The sequence below is a fragment of the Carcharhinus amblyrhynchos genome, chromosome 8 (assembly GCF_965287045.1).
Source record: "Carcharhinus amblyrhynchos chromosome 8, sCarAmb.v2.hapA, whole genome shotgun sequence".
In the NCBI taxonomy this organism is placed as follows: domain Eukaryota; kingdom Metazoa; phylum Chordata; class Chondrichthyes; order Carcharhiniformes; family Carcharhinidae; genus Carcharhinus; species Carcharhinus amblyrhynchos.
The window spans coordinates 40,864,314-40,888,215 of NC_137331.1; the positions used below are offsets into that span (position 1 = coordinate 40,864,314).

A 23,902-nucleotide genomic window follows, 5' to 3' on the forward strand; every position below is an offset into this window, starting at 1 on the left:
TCACCCAATGATTCGCTGCACCTCATTTTCATGATTCATCAGGCCACCTCAATCCCTGCAACAAAACGCAGACAGATGCTGCTTGATACACATTAACATGGCACATACAGTGGAAAATAATTGAATCATTGAAGCCCTACAGTGCAGAAGGAGGCCATTCAGCCCAAGGAGTCTGCACCAACAACAATGCCAGGCCCTATGCCCACAATCACACAGATTTACCCCACTAATCCCTCTCACCTACACATCCCAGGGCACTAAGGGGCAATTTAGCATGGACAATCAACCTAACCGACACGTCTTTGGACCATGGGAGGAAACCGAGGCACCCAGAGGAAACCCATGCAGGCACAAGGAGAACTTGCAAATCCTACAGATTGTTAAAGCACAAATAACAGAAAACGATTGTTAAGCCTTCGAAAGTTACAAGTTTATTGAACCGTTTTGCTTTGTGGATGAACAATACTTTGCACATTCCCACGCTGATCAAATATGATTAATATCTTTTATACTTATCATCGTTCGAAGGAACAGTCTGCACCATGGTTTGTTCAATGGATATTGTGTGGTTGTCAGAGACAGTTCATCACATTCTCTTCCTCTTGAGCTAAGAGTTCATTCTTGAGCATTGTTTCCTATTTGAGAGGCTCAGCAGAATCACCATTTCCAGTATCAATGATTTCCCTTTGTACCAATCTCTCTCTGCTGCATTCCTGTCGTCCTTGCTGCTCAGTGTTGCCCATTGGGGGAGGGTGGGGGGGAGGGCTTTGCATATCTCAAATACCCAAAGTGCTATTTCTTGGGAGAATTACTTGCGTCTCTCTCTTCTCAGGGGTCAAGGACTTAAACTGGAAACTTTGAACAGTTTTCTTCCAAGTATTATAACTTTGAGCTTCCAAATTGTTGGGCGAATTCTGGGAGAGTATAGACATCGCCATATCCGACTGTCGGAGACATACTGATAAAATCATCGATATTCATCTTTGCCTCTAAATTTGAACCAGAGTCACAACAGGTTAAACGAAATGTGTTTTTTTTTAACAAGAAGGCACCAAAATATTGAACAATCATCTTACTCACTCTCTTGCCACTGGAACAAATGTCCTTCATTTAATTTATCAAAAACCTTCATAATTTTGCAGTCTATTAAATCTCACCTTGCCCTGAGGATTAAAGATTTTATTCCAAAATATAAAATATGAACGCTTTGCCCCATGGATATATCAGTTCATGGGACTATAACATCACCACAAGAACACACCATCAAACATCCTGGGGGAAATTACTACTGGGCAAAAACTAAATTGGACCATCTACATAAATACTGTGGCTATAAGAGCAGACTAGACATTGGGAATTCTGTAGTGTAACTCACCTCCTGACTCCCCAAAGCCTATCCATGACCTACAAGGCACAAGTCAGGATGGAATACTCCCCACTTGCCTGAATGGGTGCAGCTCCAAAAACACTCAAGCAGCTTGACACCATCCAGGTCATAGCAGCCTGCTTGATTGGCACCCCAATCACCATCATCAACATTCACATCCTCCACCATCGGCACACAGTGGCTGCAGTGTATACCATCCACAAGATGCACTGCAGCAACTCAGTCAGGCTCCTTCGACAGCACCTTCCAAACCCGCAATCTCTACAATCTGGAAGAGCAAGAACAGTAGATGCAAGAGAATGCCGCAACCTGCAAATTCCCTTCTAAATTAAACACCAGCCTGGCTTGGAAATATATTTCCGTTCCTTCACTGTGGTTGGGTCAAAATCCTGGAACTCCCTCCCTAACAGCACTGTGAGTATACCCATTCCAAATTGACTGCAGCAGTTTGAGGCAGCTCACTATCATCTTCCCTGGGGCAATTAGGGATAGGTATAAATGGTGGTCTTATCAGAGATGCCGTCAACCCAAGGACCAATATGATTACAGCGTCTCAAGGACATATCAGGTTACACACGAGACAGTGAAATTATATCAGAAAACACGGATTATCTGGTTTTGAGGCATTGTGTTGTAAAATTTCAAACATGTCTTGTTTCACTGACCTGCTGTTTGAATACATGGATACGGTGGAGGAGCCATACGCCACATTCCATTAGCATCTTTCATATGGGAGCGATCAGAAGCAAATGTCTTCAGGTACAGATCTGCTCTTACCACTCGCATTTTTCTAAACAAAAACAACATTGCAATTTGTTGAATTATATTTCTCCTGCCTCTTTTTATCCCGCCCCGATCTTTTCCAATCAATATTTCCCTTTGTTGAATCATAGGCCGGGGCAACTCTCAGCAGTAGGAAACTAACTGCTATTTCTGCATTCATTCATTGGGAATGATGTTAAAAAAGATGGTGCAACAGACTTCATTAGAATCAAATTGGATGCCCAGCTATAGACATGCACTGATATGGTTGTGGAGGAGTACAGTTTGTTACATTCTTAAGCCTTGCAACAGCAGGCAGCACTCTTGGGAAGGGAATAAAACATAATAAAAATTTGGGTGGTGTGGAGGGACAGCAGGAAAGTGGAAAGATAGTTAGAGACCTCAAGGAGACAGGAAATAGGAGCAGGAGCAGGCCATTTGGCCCATCGAGCCTGCTCCGTCTTTCAATATAATCATTGCTGATCTTGAACTTCAACTCTAGTTTCTTACCTGCTCCCCATATCCCTTAATCCCCGAGAGTGGGCAGCATGGTGGCACAGTGGTTAGCACTGCTGCCTCACAGCACCAGGGACCTGGGTTCAATTCCTAGCTCTGGTCACTCTCTGTGCGGAGTCTGCACATTCTTCCCGTATCACATGGGTTTCCTCCGGGTGCTCCGGTTTCCTCCCATAGTCCGACAGACGTGCTGGTTAGGTGCATTGGCTATGCCAAACTCCCTCTCAGTGTACCCAGAGTGTGGCAACTAGGGGATTTTCACAATAATCTCATTGCAGAGTTAATGTATGCCTACTTGTGACAATAATAAAGTTTAAACTTTCGACCTAAAATCTGTCGGCAGTTCACATAACAGAAAGATGGCAAAAACTGTTGTTCATTGGAGGTAGTCTTGTTTTCCTTCTTTTCCTCACCTTCCATTTTTCACCAGTTTTTTTTCTTTCTCATTGTTCACTCAAACCCATGTCAGGTTTGCCTCATTAGGTAGCATGCTTGCCTGAAAGTTCTGGGTTCAAGTCCCACTCCAGAGACTGGAGTACATAAATCCAGGCTGACCATCCCAGTGTCGTACTGAGGGAGTGCTGCACTGCTAGAAGTGCCATAGATTGGATGGGACATAAACCAAGGCCTTGCCTGCTCTCTCAGGTGTAAAAGATTCCGCTTGTAGAAGAAGAGCAGGGGTGGTATTTCCAGCATCCTCTTTTGCCTCAAACAAGATTATCTGATAATTTATCACAACTTTATTCATGGAAGCTTGCTGTGATCAAATTCACTGTTATAATGCAGGAAATGTATCAGGGTCTGCACTTTAAAAACTAGTTAATTGATTGTGAAGTGCTTTTAGCCATATTCGTTTGTTAAAGGTGCTATTTTAAGGCAAGTCTTTTGTCATGATTTTTTAAATCTAATTTTCTCTCCTCCTCCTGATTCCTTGTTGAGCTTTTAGTTTAGTTTATTTATTAGTGTCACAAGAAGGCTTACAATTACACTGCAATGAAGTTACTGTGAAAATCCCCTAGCTGTCATATTCCAGCGCCTGTTCTGAGGGAGAACTCATCATGGCCAATGCACCTAACCAGTACATCTCTGGACTATGGGAGGAAATCAGAACACTCGGAAGAAACCTACTCAGGCACGGGGAGAATGTGCAAACACCACCCAAGCCAGGAATCAAACCCAGTCCCCTGGCACTGTGAGGCAGCAGTGCTAACTACTGTGCCACCATGCCAGGCTACGGACTGATGGTTTATGGCAGAGGTGTCCTACGGTGCTCTCTTGGAGTAGCCATTCTTTCAGATGGGGGAGTGGGGGGGGGGCCTAAAACTTAAACCCTGGTTAGTTATTTGGTTGTGGGTCACCTAACTTGCAAGCACCACCCTGTCCTTACTCAAAGAAACAGAAGAAAGCCATTCAGCAAGATCATGGCTGATTTGAGACATAACTATACATTCCCCACTTTTCCCTATTTCCCTTAATACCTTAGATTGATAAGGATCTGTCAATCTCAGATTTTAAATATACATTGATCTAGCTGGCTGGCTACAGAAGAGGGAGTTCCAAACCTCTACCTTCCTTCTCGTGTAAAAATGTTTCCTAATTACACTCCTGCAAGGTCTGCCTCTAATTCTATCTCTAACTCTCCTCTTTCAATTATGGAACTTCCCAGCTGATTCTCTCCATACTTAGAAAAGGTTTATAAAGTTCACCCATTGCATTATGGACATAGAAAAAGTTGTGAAGAATTAATTGCAGGAACAGGTCTCAACCAACAGCTGGCTCACCTTCGAAACGCTGGTCTGATGAGATCCTCAGATCTGAAGGCTTCTCTCACATAAGTATCGAAGGGACACGGAAATGGAAGTGTTGTATCCAGGTCATAGACCTCACAGTACTCTCCGCCACAGTCGTGAAGTAGGATAACGTGGTAATCCTGTAATAAATTATTCCGATGTTCACACTACAGTATATCAGATTACAAAAGCTGTCTTTGCTCATTTAGGAAAAGTTATATAGTACTGTAGAAACAGAAACACAGAGAATAAGAATTGGAGTAGGCCATTCAGCCCTTCAAGCCTGCTCTACCATTCAATATGATCATGGCTGAATTCCTGTTTCAACACCATACTCCCACACTCTCCTCATTCTCCTTGAAGTTTTTAGAGTCTAGAAATTTGTTTCCTCCTTAAATATATTGAGTGACTTGGCCTTCTGTGGTAGAGAATACCACAGGTTCTCTACTCTCTGAGTGAAGATGTTTCTCCTCATAGAGTCATAGAGGTTTACAGCATGGAAACAAGCCCTTCAGCCCAATTTGTTCATGCCGCCCTTTTCTTTAAACCACTAAGCTAGTCCCAATTGCCCATGTTTGGCCCATATCCCTCTATACCCATCATACCCATGTGAATGTCTAAATGCTTTTTAAAAGACAAAATTGTACCCACCTCTACTACTACCTCTGGCAGCTTGTTCCAGACACTCACCACCCTCTGTGTGAAAAAATTTCCTCTCTGGACCCTTTTGTATCTCTCTCCTCTCACCTTAAACCTATGCCCTCTAGTTTTAGACTCCCCTACCTTTGGGAAAATATGTTGACTACCTAACCGATTTATGCCCCCCATTATGTTACAGACCTCATCTCAGTCCTAATCAGTCAACCTCTGTATCCTGAGACTGAGACTGTGACCCCTTGTTCTAGGCCCCTCTCCTCGCCCCAAACAAGACAGATGAAACAACATTCCTGACCCAGTTCTGTCCAGACTTGTCAGAATTTACATGTATTAATGAGATCCCCTCTCACTCTTCGAAGTTCCAGTAGATACAAGCCCAGTCAACCCAATCTCTCCTCATATGATAATCCTGCTATTCCGGGGATCAAACAATTAATTGCTTAACTAAAAGTCACGATTGTTACACAAGCAGAGACATAAATATTGAGTAACAAAGGAATCACTTACCCAGATTACAGGCTGATTGTCACTGCCTGACTGCTGGCTCCAGATTGGCACCTTTGCAGTAATGAAACAAATAAAAACAAAACGCAAGTTAGACAAAAATTAATTCCACAGTTTTGATTCTTTAACATGACAATTCATCTTTTTTATTACAGAGTTGTTTTAAAGTTTATTTATTAGGGTTACAAGTAGGCTTGCATTAACACTTCAATGAAGTTACTGTGAAAATCCCCTAGTTGCCACATTCCAGCGAGGGAGAATTTAGTATGGCCAACACACATAATCAGCATATCTACTGGACTGTGGGAGGAGACCGGAGTGCCCAGAGGAAACCCACACAGACACAGGGAGAACATGCAGACTTCTCAGATAGTGACACAAGCTGGGAATTGAACCTGGGTCCCTGGTGCTGTGAAGGAGCAGTTTTAACCACAGTGCCACTGTGCCATCCATAATATGGTGATGAGATCATTCCTACTTGTTGTGATGATGTCTTACAGTTCACACAGGGAGTCTGAGTTGCTATGGGCTGCAGACACTTTTCTGTGCTATAATCAGAAGCTGTGGATAATGATGGCAGAGGCTCGAACATTCCTTTCATCACATGGCTGACCAGGAATCTCTCTTGCTCTTACTGCCTGCCATTGGCATGTGTTAAAAGAAGTTTGCAGATCAATACTCACCCTGTTTGGCTGCATTATGAACGCACCTTCCTTGGCCTCACGTGCTGGGGTGAGACTTGAATCCAGATCTGCTGGTTCAGAGGCGGGAGTGCTAACCAACTGTGGCACAAGACCTCATTGCTACTTGGATATTTTTACTAATGCAACTGAAAGAGGGGTTAAGCAGGGGACCCCTCTGCTGGTTTAGTGAGGAGCTGCATTGTACAAGAACGAATCTTTCAGAACATGCTGCTAACCACTGTGCCACAGTGCAGCCACTTACAGAGAGAATGTGGGGGATTAGGTGTATTGCTCATGCAGAGAGGCGGTGCTAACATGATAGGATGAAAAGTCTCCTGCGCTGTAACAATTCTGTCTTACAGGCATAAAAGTAATTTTGCAACAGTCTTGTACCTTGAAATAAAAAATGTACATTTTATTTCCAAATTGCACTTACCATCCTTTGATCATTTGATATAAAAACAGTGTACCATTCTTCTAGAGGATGTTGTCGTCTGTTCTTTATGTATTCACAAAGCTTCCACACATTTTCTTCACTGAAGAACATATGTTAATATTGATGTTAACATTCATTGCTTAAATATTTGCCATTTCTTTTTCTTTCTAAATCCAATGTTGGAAGTTGAAATGTTCTGGGCAAAGTTCTTCAAGAAAGACATAAACAATCACAGAATGCTACAGTGCAGAACAGGTCCTTCGGCCCAGCAAGTCTGCACTGACACACAAAAGGCCCTGATCTGCCCATTTAATCCCACTTGGCCCATAACCTTGAATGTTATGGCGTGCCAAGTACTCACCCAACTACTTTGCAAAGAATGTGAGGCATCCCACCTCTACCACCCTCCCAGGCAGCGCATTCCAGACTGTCACCACCCTCTGGGTAAGAAAAGGTTTTCCTCAAATTCCCCCCTAAACCTCCCATTCCTCACTTTAAACTTGAGTCCCCTCATAACTGACCTTTCAATTAAGAGGAACAGCTGCTCCCTATTCACCCTGTCCATGCCCCTCATAATTTTGTACATCTCAATCAGGTGGCCTCTCAGTCTTCTCTGCTCCACAGAAAACAACCCAAGTCTACACAACCTCTCTGTATAACTTAAATGTTCCATCCCCAGCAGCATCCTGGTGAATCTCCTCTGCACCCCCTCCAATGCGTTCACATCCTTCGTATAACATGGCAACCAGAACTGCACACAGTACTCTGGATGTGGCCTCACCAAAGTTCTACACAACTCCATTATGACCTCTCAGCTTTTGTAATCTATACTCCAATTGATAAACATAAAGTGTGCCATATGTCCTATTAACCTGCCTTTCCTCCTTCAGAGATGTATGGACAAACACGCCAAGGTCCCTTTGCTTCCTAGTGTCAGACTTCCTAGTGAATTCCTAGGAACTTCCTAGTGTCAGACTTTTCAAAGTGTATAACCCTCACACATTTCAGGGTTAAATTCCATCTGCCACTCATCTGCCCATTTGACCGTCTCATCTACATCTTTCTGTAACCCAAGACACTCAACCTCATTATTAACCACCCAGCCAATCTTTGTGCCATCGGCAAACTTACCGATCCCTACCCCATAGTCATCTATGTCATTTATATAAATGACAAACAATGGGAGGCTTAACACGGATCCCTGTGGTACGCTACTGGTCACTGGCCTCTCAGCAATAAAGACCTTAGAAAGTTTGCCAGCTTACACAAGAGATGAGGGGTTATAAACTGGGGTTGGAAAAATTAGGATTGCTCTCCTTGGAGCATAGAAGGTTAAATGGTGACTTAATGGAGGTTTTTAAGATAATGAAAGGTTTTGAGAGAATAGGTAGAGAAAGACTGTTTCCTCTGACGAATAGCTCAGTAATCAGAGGTCTTAGTCATAATCATAGAGACATAGAGTTTGTCAACACAGAAACAGCCCCTTTGGCCCATCTTGTCTGTGCCGGCCATCAAGTACCTATCTATTCTAATCCCATTTTCCAGTACTTGCTCCATAGCCTTGTATGTTATGGCATTTCAAGTGCACATCTAAATGCTTCTTAAATGTTGTGAGGTTTCCCACCTCTACAACTCATTCAGGCAGTGAGTTCCAGATTCCCACCGCCCTCTGGGTGCAAAATGTTTTCCTTAAATCCCCTCTAAAGCTCTGTACCTTAACTTTAAACCTGGCTATTGACCTTATTGTTGACCCCTCTGTTAAAGGGAAACATTTTTTCCATCTACCCTGTCCATGCCCCTCATAATTTTGTTCACCTTGATCAGGTCACTTCTTAGCCTTCTCTGCTCCAAGGAAAACAGCCTTGGATTTAAGATATTAGCAAAGGATCTAGAGGTGAGTTAAGGAGGTATGATTTCACTCAAGAGAATATTTGGGATCAGGAACACTCTTCCTGAAAAGATGGTGAAAGCTGAATCCATAAATAATTTTAAAAGGGAATTGGACAGGTACTTGAGAATGAGGAACTTGGTGATTTACAGACAAAAAGAACTGATCTGTAGGGCTAAGTACGACAGCACAGTGGTTAGCTTTGCTGCCTCACCGCGCCAGGGACGGGTGTTCAATTCTAGCCTCAGGTCATTGTCTGTGTGTAGTTTCCACATTCTCCCTGTGTCTGCGTGGGTTTCCTCCAGTTTCCTCCCACAGTTCACAGATGTGTCAGTAAGATTGATTGGCCATGCTAAATTGCCCCTTAATATTAGGGAGATCAGCAGGGTTAATGTATGGGATTACGGGGATAGGGTCTGGGTGGGTTTGTGGTCGGTGCAGATTTGATGGGCTGAATGGCCTCCTTCTGCACTGTAGGGATTCGATACTTTTTTAAACACGTTGCAAAAGCACAATGGGACAAACAGCCTCCTTCTGTTCTGTAAAATTGCACAATTCAAAGTGCAAAGTAGATTTCTGTTCGCTCCCTTTCTCAATGGGTTCATGCTCATGCCTGAGTTCAGGCCCCAGAGTTACTGGGTGTCCTTTGGCACATCATTCTTGTGGTCAGATTGTCACATAGAACACGGACAATCTACCAAACCTAGGGAGCACATCAGAGCTGTGTGTATGTACCAGTCTTTCCACGTGTGGAAAGCAGATCTGCTGTCTGAAAAGACTCTTAAAGGGGAAAAAAGATCAGGAGTGGTTTTACAAAATCCTACCACACATTCAGCCCATGTGCTCATGTTAGCTCTTCAGAGAACCTAGCCAATCAGTCCCACTCCCCTAATAAAAGCAAAATCTATCGACTCCGTCCACACTTCCTGCTGCCTTGGAAAAGCAGCCACCAAGGACCCTATGTACCCTAGACATTCTCTCTTCTACCTTCATAAGAACATAAGAACATAAGAAATAGGAGCAGGAGTAGGCCATCTAGCCCTTCGAGCCTGCCCCGCCATTCAATAAGATCATGGCTGATCTGTCGTGGCTCAGTTCCACTTTCCCGCCCTCTCCCCATAACCCTTAATCCCCTCTCTTATCAAGAACCCATCAACCCGCTTCTTAAAAATATTTAGCGAGGCAGCCTCCACCACTTCAACGGGCAGAGAATTCCAGAGATTCACCACCCTTTGAGTGAAGAAGTTCCTCCTCAACTCCGTTCTAAACCGCCTCCCCTTTATCTTGAGGCTGTGCCCCCTAGTCCTACTGTCTTTTTTGAGCGGGAAGAGTCTCTCCACCTCTACCCTATCCATCCCATTCATCATCTTATACGTCTCAATGAGATCTCCCCTCATTCTTCTAAACTCTAACGAGTACAAGCCTAGTTTATTCAGCCTCTCCTCATAGCTCAATCCCCTCAACTCCGGTATCAGCCTAGTAAACCTCCTCTGCACTCCCTCCAGGGCCAAAATATCCTTGCGCAGGTGCGGCGCCCAAAACTGCACACAGTACTCCAGCTGCGGCCTCACCAATGCCCTATACAGCTGCAGCAAGACCTCCCTACTTTTATATTCAATCCCCCTCGCTATGAAGGCCAGCATCCCATTCGCCTTCCTGACCACCTGCTGCACCTGCAAGCTGGGTTTTTGCGATTCATGCACAAGGACCCCGAGGTCCCTCTGCACCGTCGCCTGCTGCAGTTTTTCGCCACGTAAGTAATAGTCCTTCCTACCATTCTTCCTACCAAAGTGGACCACCTCACACTTGCCAACATTAAATTCCATTTGCCATTTCCTGGCCCATTCGCCCAGCCTATCTAGATCCTTCTGCAGACTCTCCACACCCTCCGCACAATTTGCCGTTCCCCCAATCTTGGTGTCATCAGCAAATTTCGACACCCTGCACTCGGTTCCCTCCTCCAGATCATCTATATAAATGGTAAATAGCTGAGGCCCCAGCACCGACCCCTGGGGCACCCCACTAGTCACCATCCGCCAATCCGAATAGCACCCATTGACCCCCACTCTCTGCCTCCTATTTGACAACCAATCCTCTATCCACGCTAACACCCTACCCCCAACTCCATGTCCCCTGACCTTCTGCAATAACCTCTTGTGAGGTACCTTGTCAAACGCCTTCTGAAAATCCAGAAAGACCACATCCACCGGCTCTCCTCTATCCACTGCCCTAGCTTCACCTGTCAGGAAAAAGATGCAAAAGTCTGAGATCACGTACCAACCGACTCCAGAACAATTTCTTCCCTGCTGCCATCAAACTTTTGAATGGACCTACCAGATATTAAACTATTTTAGTCTGCACCCTAGCTCTGCCTGTAACATTACATTCTGCATTCTCTCCTTTACTTCTCCCCTATGTGCTCTATGAACGGCATGTTTTGTTTGCAAGAAACAATACTTTTCACTGTATACCAATACAAGTGACAACAATATATCAAATCAAATCAAATACTATGGATGCTGGAAATCTGAAATAAAAACAGAAAATGCTGGATAAACTCAACAACTCTAGCAGCATCCGTGGAAAGAGAAAGTTATCGGTTTGAGTCCATATGATTTTTCTGCTGGTAATGTTGAGTCTGATGGTCCTTCTGCAGTAGGAAGTGTCATATACACTTGAGACATTAACTCTGCCTATCATGCCACTGAAGCTGCCAGACCTGCTGAGTTTATCCAGCATTTTTTATTTTTGTCTCAGTTTCACTCCCTTGCTGTTTTTCCATAGCCGTGCAGTTTTTTCCCTTCCCAATTCTCCTTCAAGTTACCATTGAATCTTCTTCCACCACCCTTTCAGCCAGCACATTCCAGGTCTCAAAATAGTTTTTGCCCATTTTAAAATTTATTCATTAGTCACAAGTAGGCTTACTTTAACACTGTAATGAAGTTACTGTGAAAACTCCTCTAGTTGCTACACACCAGCACCTGTTCAGGTACACTGAGGGAGAATTTAGCATGGCCAGTGCACCAAACCAGCACGTCTTTCAGATTGTGGAAGGAAACGGGAGGAAACCCATGCAGACATGGGGAGAATGCGCAGACTCTGCACAGGTAGTGACCCAAGCCAGAAATCAAACCCAGATCCCTGGCACTATGACACAGCGTGCTAAGCACTGTGCCATTTTTTAATACTTTCAAAAAAATGTGAAGCAATGTTTTGCTTTCGGAAAGCTGCATCTTAAGATGTGGGATTTTAACCCACAGTGAACAACAGAGATCATCTCTCCTCTATCAGGCCTGCTTACCAATAACAGCTGGTGTACACACAATCCTCCTTTAGAATGGCTGGCATCTGGCTTTTACCACCTCCTGGGTCTAACCTCTCAGGGTTTGGGGTACTCATAACAACGTTGCTTCAGAGAGAGAAAAAAAACAGAAACTAAACTGCTAAACACCTGAATTTTAATTCAAGGGGAGAGAGAATTGCTTCTAAACAAGGAAAAAAAAGCCTCTGGCACAGCCCTGACAGGAACCAATATGATTGAACCGAGTCGGAACCCGTCCAGCGAGGATAACGATGGACACAGGGAACCGGAGGGGGATAGCGGGTGCACACGCCCACTGGACGGGGCGACGAGCCGCGCGAGCGACTTCCGGTTCCACACCGTGAAGAAGCCGGAGGGAAACAGTGGCTGCACACGATTACGTTTGAGCTGGGTGGTAGCTTGCGCGCGCAGTTTCCGGTTTCCCTGCAGGGACTGATATGGATGTACAGTGAGAAGTCTCACAACACCAGGTTAAAGCCCAACAGGTTTATTTGGTAGCATAAGTATGCTTCTTTCATCAGGTGAGTGAGGAGTTGTGTTCACAACAGGGCGTATATAGACACAAACTCAATTTGCAAGATAATGCTCGGAATGTGGGTCTTTACAGGTAATCAAGTCTTTACGTGTACAGACAATGTGAATGGAGAGAGGGTTAAGCACAGGTTAAAGAGATGTGTATTGTCTCCAGTCGGGACAGTTAGTGAGATTTTTGCAAGCCCAGGCAAGTTATGGGGGTTACAGATAGTGTGACATGAACCCAAGATCCCGGTTGAGGCCGTCCTCATGCGTGTGGAACTTGGCTGTCAGTCTCTGCTCAGCGATTCTGCATTATTGTGAAGGCTGTCTTAGGGAACGCTCACCCAAAGATCAGAGGCTGAATGCCTGTGACTGCTGAAGCGTTCCCCGACAGGAAGAGAACACTTCTGCCTGGTGATTGTCGAGCGATATTCATTCCTGTCGGGGAAGACTTCATCAGTCATAGGTATTTGGCCTCTGACCTTCGGGTAAGCCTTCTCCAAGGTGGCCTTCATGACACATGACAATGCAGAATCATTGACCAAAAACTGATAGCCAAGTTCTGCACACGAGGATGACCTCAACTGGGATCTTGGGTTTATATCACACTATCTGTAACACAAGAAATAGGAACAGGAGTAGGCCATCTAGCCCTTTGAGCCTGCCTCGCCATTCAATAAGATCATGGCTGATCTGAAGTGGATCAGTTCCACTTTCCCGCTTTCTCCCCATAACCCTTAATTCCCCTGTCTATCAGAAACCTATCTACCCGTGACTTAAATATATTTAGCGAGGTAGCCTCCACGACTTCAACAGGCAGAGAATTCCAGAGATTCACCACCCTTTGAGTGAAGAAGTTCCTCATCAACTCTGATCTAAACTGCAGCACCCCCCCCCCCCTTATCTTGAGGCTGTGTCCTCTAGTCCTGCTATTCTTTCTAGGTGGGAAGAATCTCTCTACCTCTACCCTATCCATCCCCTTCATTATCTTATATGTCTCTATAAGATCCCCTCTCAGCCTTCTAAACTCCAACGAGTACAGACCCAGTCTATTTAGTCTCTCTTCATAGGCCAACCCCATCACCTCCGGTATCAGCCTAGTGAACCTTCTCTGCACTCCCTCCAAGGCTAATATATCCTTCCGCAAGTGCAGCGACCAAAACTGCACACAGTACTTCAGCTGCAGCCTCACCAATACCCTATACAGTTGCAGCAAGGCTAACATTCCATTTGCCTTCTTGAGCACCTGCTGCACCTGCAGACTGGATTTTTGCAACTCGTGCACAAGGAGCCCCAGGTCCCTCTGCACTGTAGCATGCTGCAGCTTTTTGCCTTTTAAATAATAATCCCTCCTACTATTATTTCTGCCAAAGTGGATAACGTCACACTTGCTAACATTATACTCCATCTGCCAGGTCCTCGCCCACTCGCTCAGCCTATCCAGATCTCTCTACAGACTTTCCACACCCTCCACGCAATTTGCTTTTCCACTCATCTTCGTGTCATCAGCAAATTTCGTCACCCTACACTCAGCCCCCTCCTTCAGATCATCTATATAAATGGTAAATAGTTGAGGCCCCAACACCGATCCCTGCAGCACTCTACCAGTCACCAACCACCAACCAGAATAGCACCCATTGATACCCACTTTTTGCTTCCTATCAGACAGCCAATCCTCTATCCACGCTAACACCTTACCCCTAACTCCGTGCACCATGACCTTCTGTAGCAACCTTTTGTGAGGCACCTTATCAAACGCCTTTTGGAAATCTAAAAACACCACATCCACCGGTTCCCCTCTGTCTACCGCACTAGTCACATCCTCATAGAAATCCAATAAATTTGTCAGACATGACTTCCCCTTAACGAATCCATGCTGCGTCTGCTCGATCAAACCATTCTTTTCTAGGTGCCTCGCTATTTCTTCTTTGATGATGGATTCTAGCATTTTTCCAACTACAGACATTAAACTAACCGGCCTATAATTCCCTGCCTTTTGTCTGCTACCTTTTTTAAACATAACCCCCACAACTTGCCTGGGCTTGCAAAATCTCACTAACTGTTCTGGCTGGAGACAACACACACCTCTTTAACCTGTGCTTAACCCTCTCTCCACCCACATTGTCTGTACCCGTAAAGACTCCCTTTCCAACCATTATCTTGTAAGTTGAGTCTGTGTCTTTGTATGTCCTGTTTTGAACACAACTCTGAGGAACACTCCAAAAGTTTGTGTTACCAAATAAACCTGTTGGACTTTAACCTGGTGTGGTGAGACTTCGTACCCTAGTCCAATGCCGGCATCTCCACATCATGGTAAGGATGCAGCAGGAGCTAGTTTGTAAATGTAAAGCCCTTGTTTTTGTTTAAACCCACCCCTCTGTCAAAGAGGAGCACTGATAGATTTGGATATTTGAGAATATAGGAGTGGACAAATTTGAAACAGTGTGCAAAGAAGGAGCCAAAACATTTTTTTTTAAGTTTCATGTTTATTTATTAGTCACAAGTAGGCTTACGTTAACATTGTAATGAACTTACTGTGAAAATTCCCTCGTTGCCACACTCTGACGCCTGTTCAGGTACATTGAGGGAGAATTTTGCATGGCCAATGCACCTAATCAGCATGTCTTTTGGACTGTGGGAGGAAACTGGCGCACCTGGAGAGAACCCATGCAGACATGTGGAAAACAGACAGTGATGCAAGCCAGGAATCAAACCCGCGTCCCTGGTCCTGTGAGGCATCCGGGGAGGAACAGCCCCTCATCTTTTGATTAGGCACTTTACAGCCCCCTGGATCCCACACTGACCTCTTCAGACCACTTGTTTTCATTTTGCCAAATATAAATTAGGAACAGGGATAGGCCCCTCAGTCGTCCTCGCCATTCAGTAAGATGGTTGATCTGCTTCTAACTTCAATTCCACAATAACAAAAGTCTGTACCTTGATTATGTTTTCAAACTTGAGCTGACCTTAATTCTGCTATCAGTGTGACCAAATGTCCAGACATAATGGAATCGGCAGGAGATTTAGAGGGGATTTGAGGAAAACCTTTTTTACTCACTCGGTGGTGGGAATCTGGAACTCACTGCCTTAAAGAAGCAGGAAAACCTCAACATTTTAGAAGCATTTAGATGAATACTTGAAATACATATAAGGCTACTGACCAAGTGCTGGAAAATGGAATTAGAACAGATAGATACTTGATAGCTGAAGGGCCTCTTGTTATGTTGTAAATTTCTATGACATGTAGGCCAGACATTAATAAACCAAATCATATATTGATGCTAATGTGGTTCATAGAATCCCTACAGTGCCAGTGCAGGAGGCCATTCAGTCCATTGAGTCAGTGCCAATTCTCTGACAGAGCATCTTACCCAGGCCCCCACATTTACCCACTGATCTGTCAAACCTGAACATCTTTGTTTCATGGTCACCGTGACTGATGCTGTCTTATTTATTCCAGACTGATTTAATTAATTAACTGAACTTAAATCTCCCTTTCCCCAACTACCCTGGTGCAATTCTGCCCTTCTACCGTGGCTACGTTTGCAGCTGGGTGTCCCTGGAGAAGGAATGTGCAGAATCCACAGGCACCAGCAAGGCCGTCTGTGTCCATTGAGCCCCGCAGGGGCTGGGATGTGTTACTGACCCTTTTAATCACATTTTGATTTGAAGTTTTAAATTTTCTTTACACTTTGTCTTCTGTTTTGGGCAGTTCCCTTTTTTTGGAAGCTGCCTTTCTTGCTTTGTCCCTGAGTTTTAGTTTATTTGTTTGGCACAAAAAATACCCTGGTGGGATTTGAATCTGGGTCCCCACATCACTGGTCTGCACAGTGCTGGCAAATGGGATTAGAATATGTAGGTGTTTGAGAGCTGCCACACATGCGATGGGCTAAAGGCCCTGTTGCTGTGTTGTAGATCTATGTGACTATGATATTCCTGTAGATCCGAAGTCACATGGAGGTCAGGCATTAGTAAACAAAATGCCAACGTGGTTCATACAATCCCAACAGTGCAGAACGAGGACATTCAGCCCATTATGTCTGCACTGACTATCCAAAAGAGCCCATCCTCTGCATTTAAGTTTTAAAGTTAATAAGTTCAAGTTTATTTATTTGTCACAAGTAAGTTTACATTAACACAGCATAGTGGTTAGCACTGCTGCCCCAGAGCGCCTGGGGCCTGGGTTCGATTCCCAGCTTAGGTCACAGTCTGCATGGAGTCTGCAAGTTCTCCCTGTGTATGCGTGGGTTTCCTCTGGGTGCCCCGGTTTCCTCCCACAATCCAAAGACGTGCGGGTTAGGTAGACTGGCCGTGCTAAATTGCTCCTTAGAAGGTTAAATACGTGGGGTTGTGGAGATAGGGCCTGGTGGGTTTGTTTGGTGCAGGCTCGATGGGCCGAATGGCCTCCTTCTGCACTGGGGATTCTATGAAACACTGCAGTTACTGTGAAAATTTATCCTGTTGATCCCACCTAACCTCAATATCTTCAGTAAATAATCTCACAAAACCAAGTTAAAGTCCAACAGGTTTATTTGGTTTCACGAGCCTTTAGCAGGTGAGTCAAGTGCTGGTTTAATATCTTCAGAGATGGCCAACCATCTAATTCTGCACATACTTTTACTTTATCCCTGCGTTAATTTGAGTTGGTTTATTTGGTTTGCCCTAAAAGAGGCCAAACCTGCACATCTACATTTTGCAGTTACCTTTACTGATACTGGCGTATTTAGTCCAGACTGCCACCGCTCCGCCCCCTTGCCCTGCACCCCCCACCCTACTGCCACCGCCACCCCCCCGGCCCACCCTGCCCTGCCCTCGCCCATTGGGCACTGCAGGGGCTGGGGTGCATTATAGACCCTGACAATCACATTTTGATTCAATGTGTCTTAAGTTTCCTTTGTACTTCTGTTTTTGTTCAGGCTGCTCCACTTCCTTTTGGGGAGCTGCCCCTTTTACTTTGTCCTAATTTAATTTGAGTTTGTCTATTTGGTTTGACTTTGAAAAAAGACAAGAGCTTGTGGTAGGAAGGGACAGTTTGAGAACTTTCTAGGTGAAGATGGCTTCCCAAGTGTGTCAGAACTACCACAAGGACTGTGAGGATGCCGTTAACAAGCAGATCAACCTGGAGCTCTATTCCTCCTATGTTTACCTCTCCATGTTCTGTTACTTTGACCGGAATGATGTTGCCGAGTCACTTTGCTGAGTTTTTCCAAGGAGCAGTCACATGAGGAATGGGAACACGCTGAGAAACTGATGGAATTCCAGAATAAACGTGGAGGCAGAGTCATCCTTGAGGATGTCAAGAAGCCAGAGCAGAATGAGTGGAGCAATGGTCTGGGGGCAATGCAGCGAGCTCTGCAGTTGGAGAAGAATGTGAACCAGAGTCTGCTGGATCTGCACAAACTCTCCTCTGGGAACACTGACTCTCATCTGTGTGACTTCCTGGAGACTCAGTACTTGGATGAACAAGTGAAGATGATCAAGAAGCTTGGCGATCACATCACCAACCTGAAGAGACTGGGAGCCCCTGAGAATGGCATGGGAGAGTACCTGTTTGACAGGCTCACCCTCAACTGACTGGGATTTGGGAATCCTCGTTTCAATTGTGTACAGAAATAAAATCCAGTTCTGCTTTCTATGGAAATAAAATACAGTATTTATCATGGAACTGTTATCTCTGCATTAAAGAGGTAAAAGAAGCCTCACCCTGCCCCGCCCCCTTGTCCCACCAGCCCAACAGGCGACCCACGTGTCTTCCGCTTCAACCACGCCCATGATGTACGTCATATGTTGACCTTGTTCTGATTGGTCTGGAGTGAGAGAAACCAAGGGATCACGTGATACAGGCGATCTCCAATTGGAAGGAATGCTGACCAATCGGAATGGCGGCGAAGTCTGGGCCTTCCCTCACCCTAGACCGAGAGTGAGGGCGGGAGATACACCGACGCATTGCTCATGGCGAATCCTTCCGCGTAGGAAAAGCGAGCTAGAAATCCAAATCGTCCCCACAAATAAAAATCCGACTGACTGGGGGGTTGGTTCAGGTTCTGTTCCCTCTGACGCTCCTCAAGGGTGGGAAATAGCGGGGATTAGGATGGAAATAGTCGGGGTGATTGGCCGGCGGAAGGATTGGAGGGCGGGCGCGCGGGAAAGTTTTGGCGCCAGAATCGCCAACGGCCGCAGCGCGAGAGCAACGGTCAGCGGCGGGCGCACAGGCGCAGTGAGGGAGCCTGTTAGTCCTCTCAGAGACAGTGTGTGAGGAGAGTAGGGGGACAATATAATACGCATCCCGCCAACATGGTGATGCTGAGGAGCGGGGCCTCCCTCAGCCTGGACTCCAGCTCCGAGTTTGTCGCCCTAGGCCCCCGCCAGAGCCCATCGCCCACACCGCGGGCCCGCCGCGCCAAACGGAACCGGGTCGAGGCAGTAAGTGAAGTGGGGCGGGGTAGACGGAAGAGAGTCTGGCCGACTTGCATCCACTGACTGACTGACCGATACCCCTAGACGGGTGGGATGGGAGACACTGGCCTCACCCGAGGCGGGGAGAGACTGTCCCCCTCTCTGGGTTGGGTGAGGGTGCGGATTGCTTCAATTGCCGGGGTTAACGGGCCTGTGACTAACACCCGCCCTGAACCGGGCCCATGGAGCGGGCATGTGGCGCAGTCTGCGCCACATTTATTTATATATTTGTGTAATCTCCTCCCTCTTCTTCGGGTTGGCCGCCCACCGCTAGAAGCGTTTCCTCCCCGAATCGGGAGGACTAGTTTTATTTCCCAACCAGACCAAAAGAGAGGGACGGGGTTTTTATTTAATTTTTTAATAACTTTCCTTCCACATTTGCTGGTTGACAATCTCCTGGGCCGCTGCCTCGTTGATCTGCTTTAATTTGCTTGGTTTTGGATCTCTCGGGGCTGTTCTCCTCCACCCTCTCCCTCTGAATGCTGGCCCTGTGTTTAACTTTGATTTCTGTTCTCTCTTTCGCTCTCTTTACTGTTCCTGACTCTCTGCTGTTGGTAATGAAGGCCGGGGTATCCCAGCATTCCCAGCTGCTGGGAAAGTCCTCTATCCAAGCTGCAGCGAATCAGATTTCATTCCCCACCACCAAAAAAAGGCTCGTATTTGTATTTACCAGGGCCACTGGACCTCACCGAGCCCTTTCCAACCAACTTAAGTACTTCCAAATGCAGTCCATAAAGTTTTTGTTTACAAGTGTCACATTACACTGCAGTGAGGTTACTGTGAAAATCACCACATACTCTGGTGCCTGTTCGGGTACGCTGAGGAAGAATTTAGCATGGCCAGTGCAATGTCTTTCAGATTGTGGGTGGAAACTGGAGCACCTGGCCCATAGTGGTTAGCACTGCTGCCTCACAGCAGGAGGGACCCGAGTTCAATTCCAGCCTCGGGTCACTGTCGGTGTGGAGTTTGTACATTCTCCCTGTGCCTGTGTGGGTTTTCTCCAGGTACTATGATTTCCTCCCATGTGCCAAAGATGTGTGGGTTAGGTTGATTGGCCATGCTAAATTGCCCCTTAGTGTCAGGGCAATTTGCAGGGTAAATATGTGGGGTTACTGGGACAGGGGTTTGATGTGATTGTTGTCGATACGGGCTGAATGGCCTCCTTGTGCACTGTAGGGATTCTATGATTCACCCATTGGAAGAACGTGCAGACTCTGCTCAGACAGTGAAAGGTTTACATTTGTATAATGCTTACCAAGCCACTGGACCTCTGAAAGCCCTTTACAGCCAATTTTAGTACTTTTCCAAGTGCAGTCAATAAAACCAGCAGGGAAAAAAAATCGAGGCCTCTGAAACATAGGTGCCAAGATGGTTGCCAGAAATTCTGCATACTAGGTACGAGACTCATGAAGTGCAAGAATTAAAACAGCCCATCAAAAATGACAGCGAGGGGGAAATGAAAAGTATTTAAAGTATTTTGGCTGTTTGATCAGAGCTGAAAGCCGACAAGAAGTCTCTTCCAGAGGACAAAATGGAGGGCAGCAGAAAAGGGTCAAATACATGTGTTTGGAAGTTGGAGATCCTGGAATGGTTTCAGACAAGCTACAGTAGATGTGTGAGGATAGCATCAGGCAGATGTGTGTGACATACCATGATCGATCATCTCAGAGTAGTTACCTGCAGCAGCACTGTGTAATGTAGGATGACTAACTGATCTATCTTGTGCCGCATTGAGTTTTCTTTTCCAGCAAGCAATGGAGGCAGGATCATTGAATATTTTTAAGTCAGACTTAGATCGATACTTGATTGACAAGGAAGTCAAAGGTTATGGGGGGGTGGTGTAGAGAGGAAACTAAAGGCTGCAATTGGACAAATCATGATCTTATCAACGTGGCATGCTGGAGGGATTGAATGGCCTACTGCTTCCTAACTCATATGTAGAAAATAACATGAGAAAAGAGCAGGAGCTGACCTTACAGTACCTCCCAAGCCTGGTCTGCCATTCGCTATGGTCATGGTTGACATTTGGCTTCACTCCATTTTTTTTGCTCCCTATCGTTTGATTCCTTGAAAAGAACAGCAATCTGCCTGTCTCAGTCTTAAATTGTTTCAACTATTGAGTAGCCAGAATCCTTGAGGGTAGAGAATTCAAAAATTGGAACAAGTATGAGTGAATTTTATTTCATAATGTTTCAAATTACTGACTCCTTTATTTGAGACAATTTCCAAGACAGTGGAAATGATGTGTCCACACTGTCAGAGCCCTTCAGAATCTTGTATATTTCTATGAGATCCCCTCATATATAGTACAGCCCAGCAAGTCTCTATTGACAAAACTAGACTAAATCCAGTTAATCCCACTTTACAGCATTTGGCCCATGGCCTTGACTGCTGACATTTCAAGTGTTCATTCAATACCTTCTAAACGTGAGGTCTCTACTACCTACCCAGATAGTGCATTTCAAATCATACCGTCTGGGTGAAAAACGTTGCCTCAATCCTCTCTAAACTTCCTGCCCCTCCCCTTCAATTTATGCCCCATTGTTATTAACCCTTCAACTGAGGGTAACAGCTGCCTCCTATCCACCATGTCCATACCCCTCATAATCTAATACACCTCAATCTGGTTCCCCTGCCCCCCACAGCCTTCTCTGCCCTACAAGAGAAAATCTGAGCTGCCCAACTTCTCTTCATAACTCATGTTCCACCCCCGGCAACATTCTGGTGAATTTCCTCTGCATCCTCTCCTGTACAATCATATCCTTCCCAGAGTGAGGTGATCAGAACTGCATGCAATACTCCAGCTGTGGCCTAACAAAGGTTTTGTACAGCTGTAACATAACCTCTCTCTGCTCTTGTAATCACAACTGATGAAGGCAAGTACCCCATATGCTGCCACCTTAACTACACTATTAACCTGCCCTGTTGCCTTTAGGGATCTGTGGACAAGATCCCTCTGGGCTTCCTAGTGTCCTGTTATTTATTGAGTGTTCCCTTCTGTTATCACTCATTTTGAAGTGCATCGAATTGCACTTTTCAAGGTTAAATTCCATCTGCCACTGCTCAACTTACCTACATCTTCCTGCAACCTAGAACTTCCTTCCTCACTCTTAACTCAAGAAAATTTACACAGCCTCTTATCACAGGACAACCGTCCCATCTCAGGAACTATTGTAGTGAGTCTTTACTGTGCTGTATCAAATGCATGCATTTCATCCTTTGATATGGAGACTAAACTGCACACAGTACTCCAGTGTGTGACATATAGCTTCCTGCATTTTGTTTCGCTTTCTAGGTAAGAGCAAAGGGAGCACTTAAAGCTGTTATCTGGTATTACCATTTAATTTCTGAATCTCAGATTGCATCATTCACCAACTGAATCACCCATGCCCTCTCTGCCATCGTACAAAATGGCACAATCAACAAGACGTATTGGAACCTTATCACCTACGAGACAGCAACTACCTACAAGTTTCCCCTTTGATTGTCTTGACTAGGAACTATCTTGTTCCTTCATTTTTTTGCTAGGTCGAAATCCTGGAATCCTTTTTTTAACAGCATAGTGGATCTATGTACAAGGACTGCAGTTGTTCAAGAAGGCAGCTCACACCACCTTCAAAGGGCAATTTGGCAATAAATGGAAAGGAAGTTAAATTACTGCATCTCCAAGACTTTTGTGTAACAACATACAATGTCTTTCAAAATACAAAGACCTGAGTGTAATGAGAAACTAGATGTTTTTTATGCTGCTTTGTACCTTCACAATATTTGGTTCAATAAACAACTCAGCACCCCCATGCATTACTTGCCTTTTACAATTTTTAAGAATCTAAGCTGGTGTTTCAGTGCAATATTGAGGGAATATTGTGCTGCATGATTGGAGATGCTGGATTTCAATGTGGTGAAATGCGCGTTGGAGTAAAGGCCATGTTGCATACAGGTGTAATTTCTATGCCTTATCACTCATCCTTTGCAGTGCAAGTAATCACACTCTGAAGAGGATACCATTCTAATTTAACAATGACACCTCTTGCTTCTTATGCTGTTTCCTGGATGATGTCTGTAAATGCAATAGGTTCTCCGGAGTTGCTGTAAATAACCTTCAATTCAATGACTAATGTTGTTCGTGCAATCTGAGTTGCTGGCCTGCGTTTACTACTGTGACAGTAGGTCCTGGGGACAAAAGTGAAATATAGCATTTGTGGCCTGAAATAGAGCGCATAAAAAGTAGATAAGACCTGTAATACTTAAAGCACTTCATGGCTCTAAGGTATCCTAACTTACAGCCAAAAAATACTTTTGAAGTTTAATCTCTGTTGTCGTGTTGGAAATAAAGCAGCTGATTTAGTAAATGCCAAAAATATTGCAGCATGATAATGAGTTGATGAGTTCTTTTAGTGATGCTGGTTAAGGGGAAACTATTAGCTGGACATGAAAGAGTGCTCCCCAGCTATTTTTAGAATTACTGCCATGGGACCTTTTACAATGGACCAAATTTGGTATGTGCCTCCAAATGGGTGTGTTGGTTGTATGACTATAATGTTTCCTCAAGAGAGATGGTCTGCAGTTCTGAAGTTTGTAAAATTGTTAGGATAATCCTTATAGTTAGTACTGACTACCTTGATGTCATTTGCTCTAAGACAGTAACCCCCCAAAAGCTTTGCTTTGGGATTCTAAGATCGTTCATGCAGGGCTCAGACTTCATCTAATAAAAACAAAATACTACAGATGCTGGAATCTGAAACAAAAATAAAATGCTGGAGAAACTCAGCAAGTCTGACAGCATCTGTGGAGAAAAAATGGAGCCAACATTTCGAGTCTGGATGACCCTTCATCCAACCTCATCTAAGTCGAGTTGCCTGAAAGATGGTTTCCATGCTGTTGATTCCAGTGTGATGGACCTCGTTTGGGATTTTAATCCTGCCATAGAGTTCTTATGATGGATGTTGATGTTTTTGGAAGGACTTTGATGTGGTTCTTACAGG

At 45.0% G+C, this 23,902-nt stretch overlaps 2 protein-coding genes and 1 pseudogene across 5 annotated transcripts in view; 2 read left to right on the forward strand and 1 right to left on the reverse strand.

Annotated features, from left to right (window-relative positions):
* Positions 1 to 405: 405 nt before the first annotated feature.
* Positions 406 to 12,223, reverse strand: ntaq1 (N-terminal glutamine amidase 1). Of its 3 annotated transcripts, none has more exons than XM_080194848.1 (6): positions 11,925 to 12,218; positions 6,736 to 6,835; positions 5,620 to 5,670; positions 4,447 to 4,595; positions 2,053 to 2,177; positions 406 to 989 (listed from the first exon to the last, which is right to left on the reverse strand). In XM_080194848.1, the coding sequence occupies exons 1-6, from the start codon at positions 12,020 to 12,022 to the stop codon at positions 880 to 882; spliced, it is 633 nt and encodes a 210-aa protein (XP_080050974.1). In that variant the 5' UTR covers positions 12,023 to 12,218; the 3' UTR covers positions 406 to 879. The 3 variants fall into 3 exon arrangements, with proteins under 3 accessions (XP_080050974.1, XP_080050972.1, XP_080050973.1); XM_080194847.1 differs by lacking the exon at positions 406 to 989 and adding an exon at positions 1,012 to 1,655 and having other exon boundaries at positions 11,925 to 12,223; XM_080194846.1 differs by lacking the exons at positions 6,736 to 6,835; positions 11,925 to 12,218 and adding an exon at positions 5,983 to 6,264 and having other exon boundaries at positions 5,620 to 5,669.
* Positions 12,224 to 17,514: 5,291 nt separating this feature from the next.
* LOC145346970 (ferritin, higher subunit pseudogene) lies at positions 17,515 to 18,046 on the forward strand (annotated as a pseudogene).
* Positions 18,047 to 18,642: 596 nt separating this feature from the next.
* Positions 18,643 to 23,902, forward strand: part of atad2 (ATPase family AAA domain containing 2) — a 61,968-nt gene continuing 56,708 nt past the window's right edge. For both annotated transcript variants that reach the window (XM_080193921.1, XM_080193922.1), the window contains exon 1: positions 18,643 to 18,884. In XM_080193921.1, coding sequence (XP_080050047.1) covers positions 18,756 to 18,884 — 129 coding nt within the window. In that variant the 5' untranslated portion in view covers positions 18,643 to 18,755. The remainder of the gene's footprint in view (positions 18,885 to 23,902) is intronic.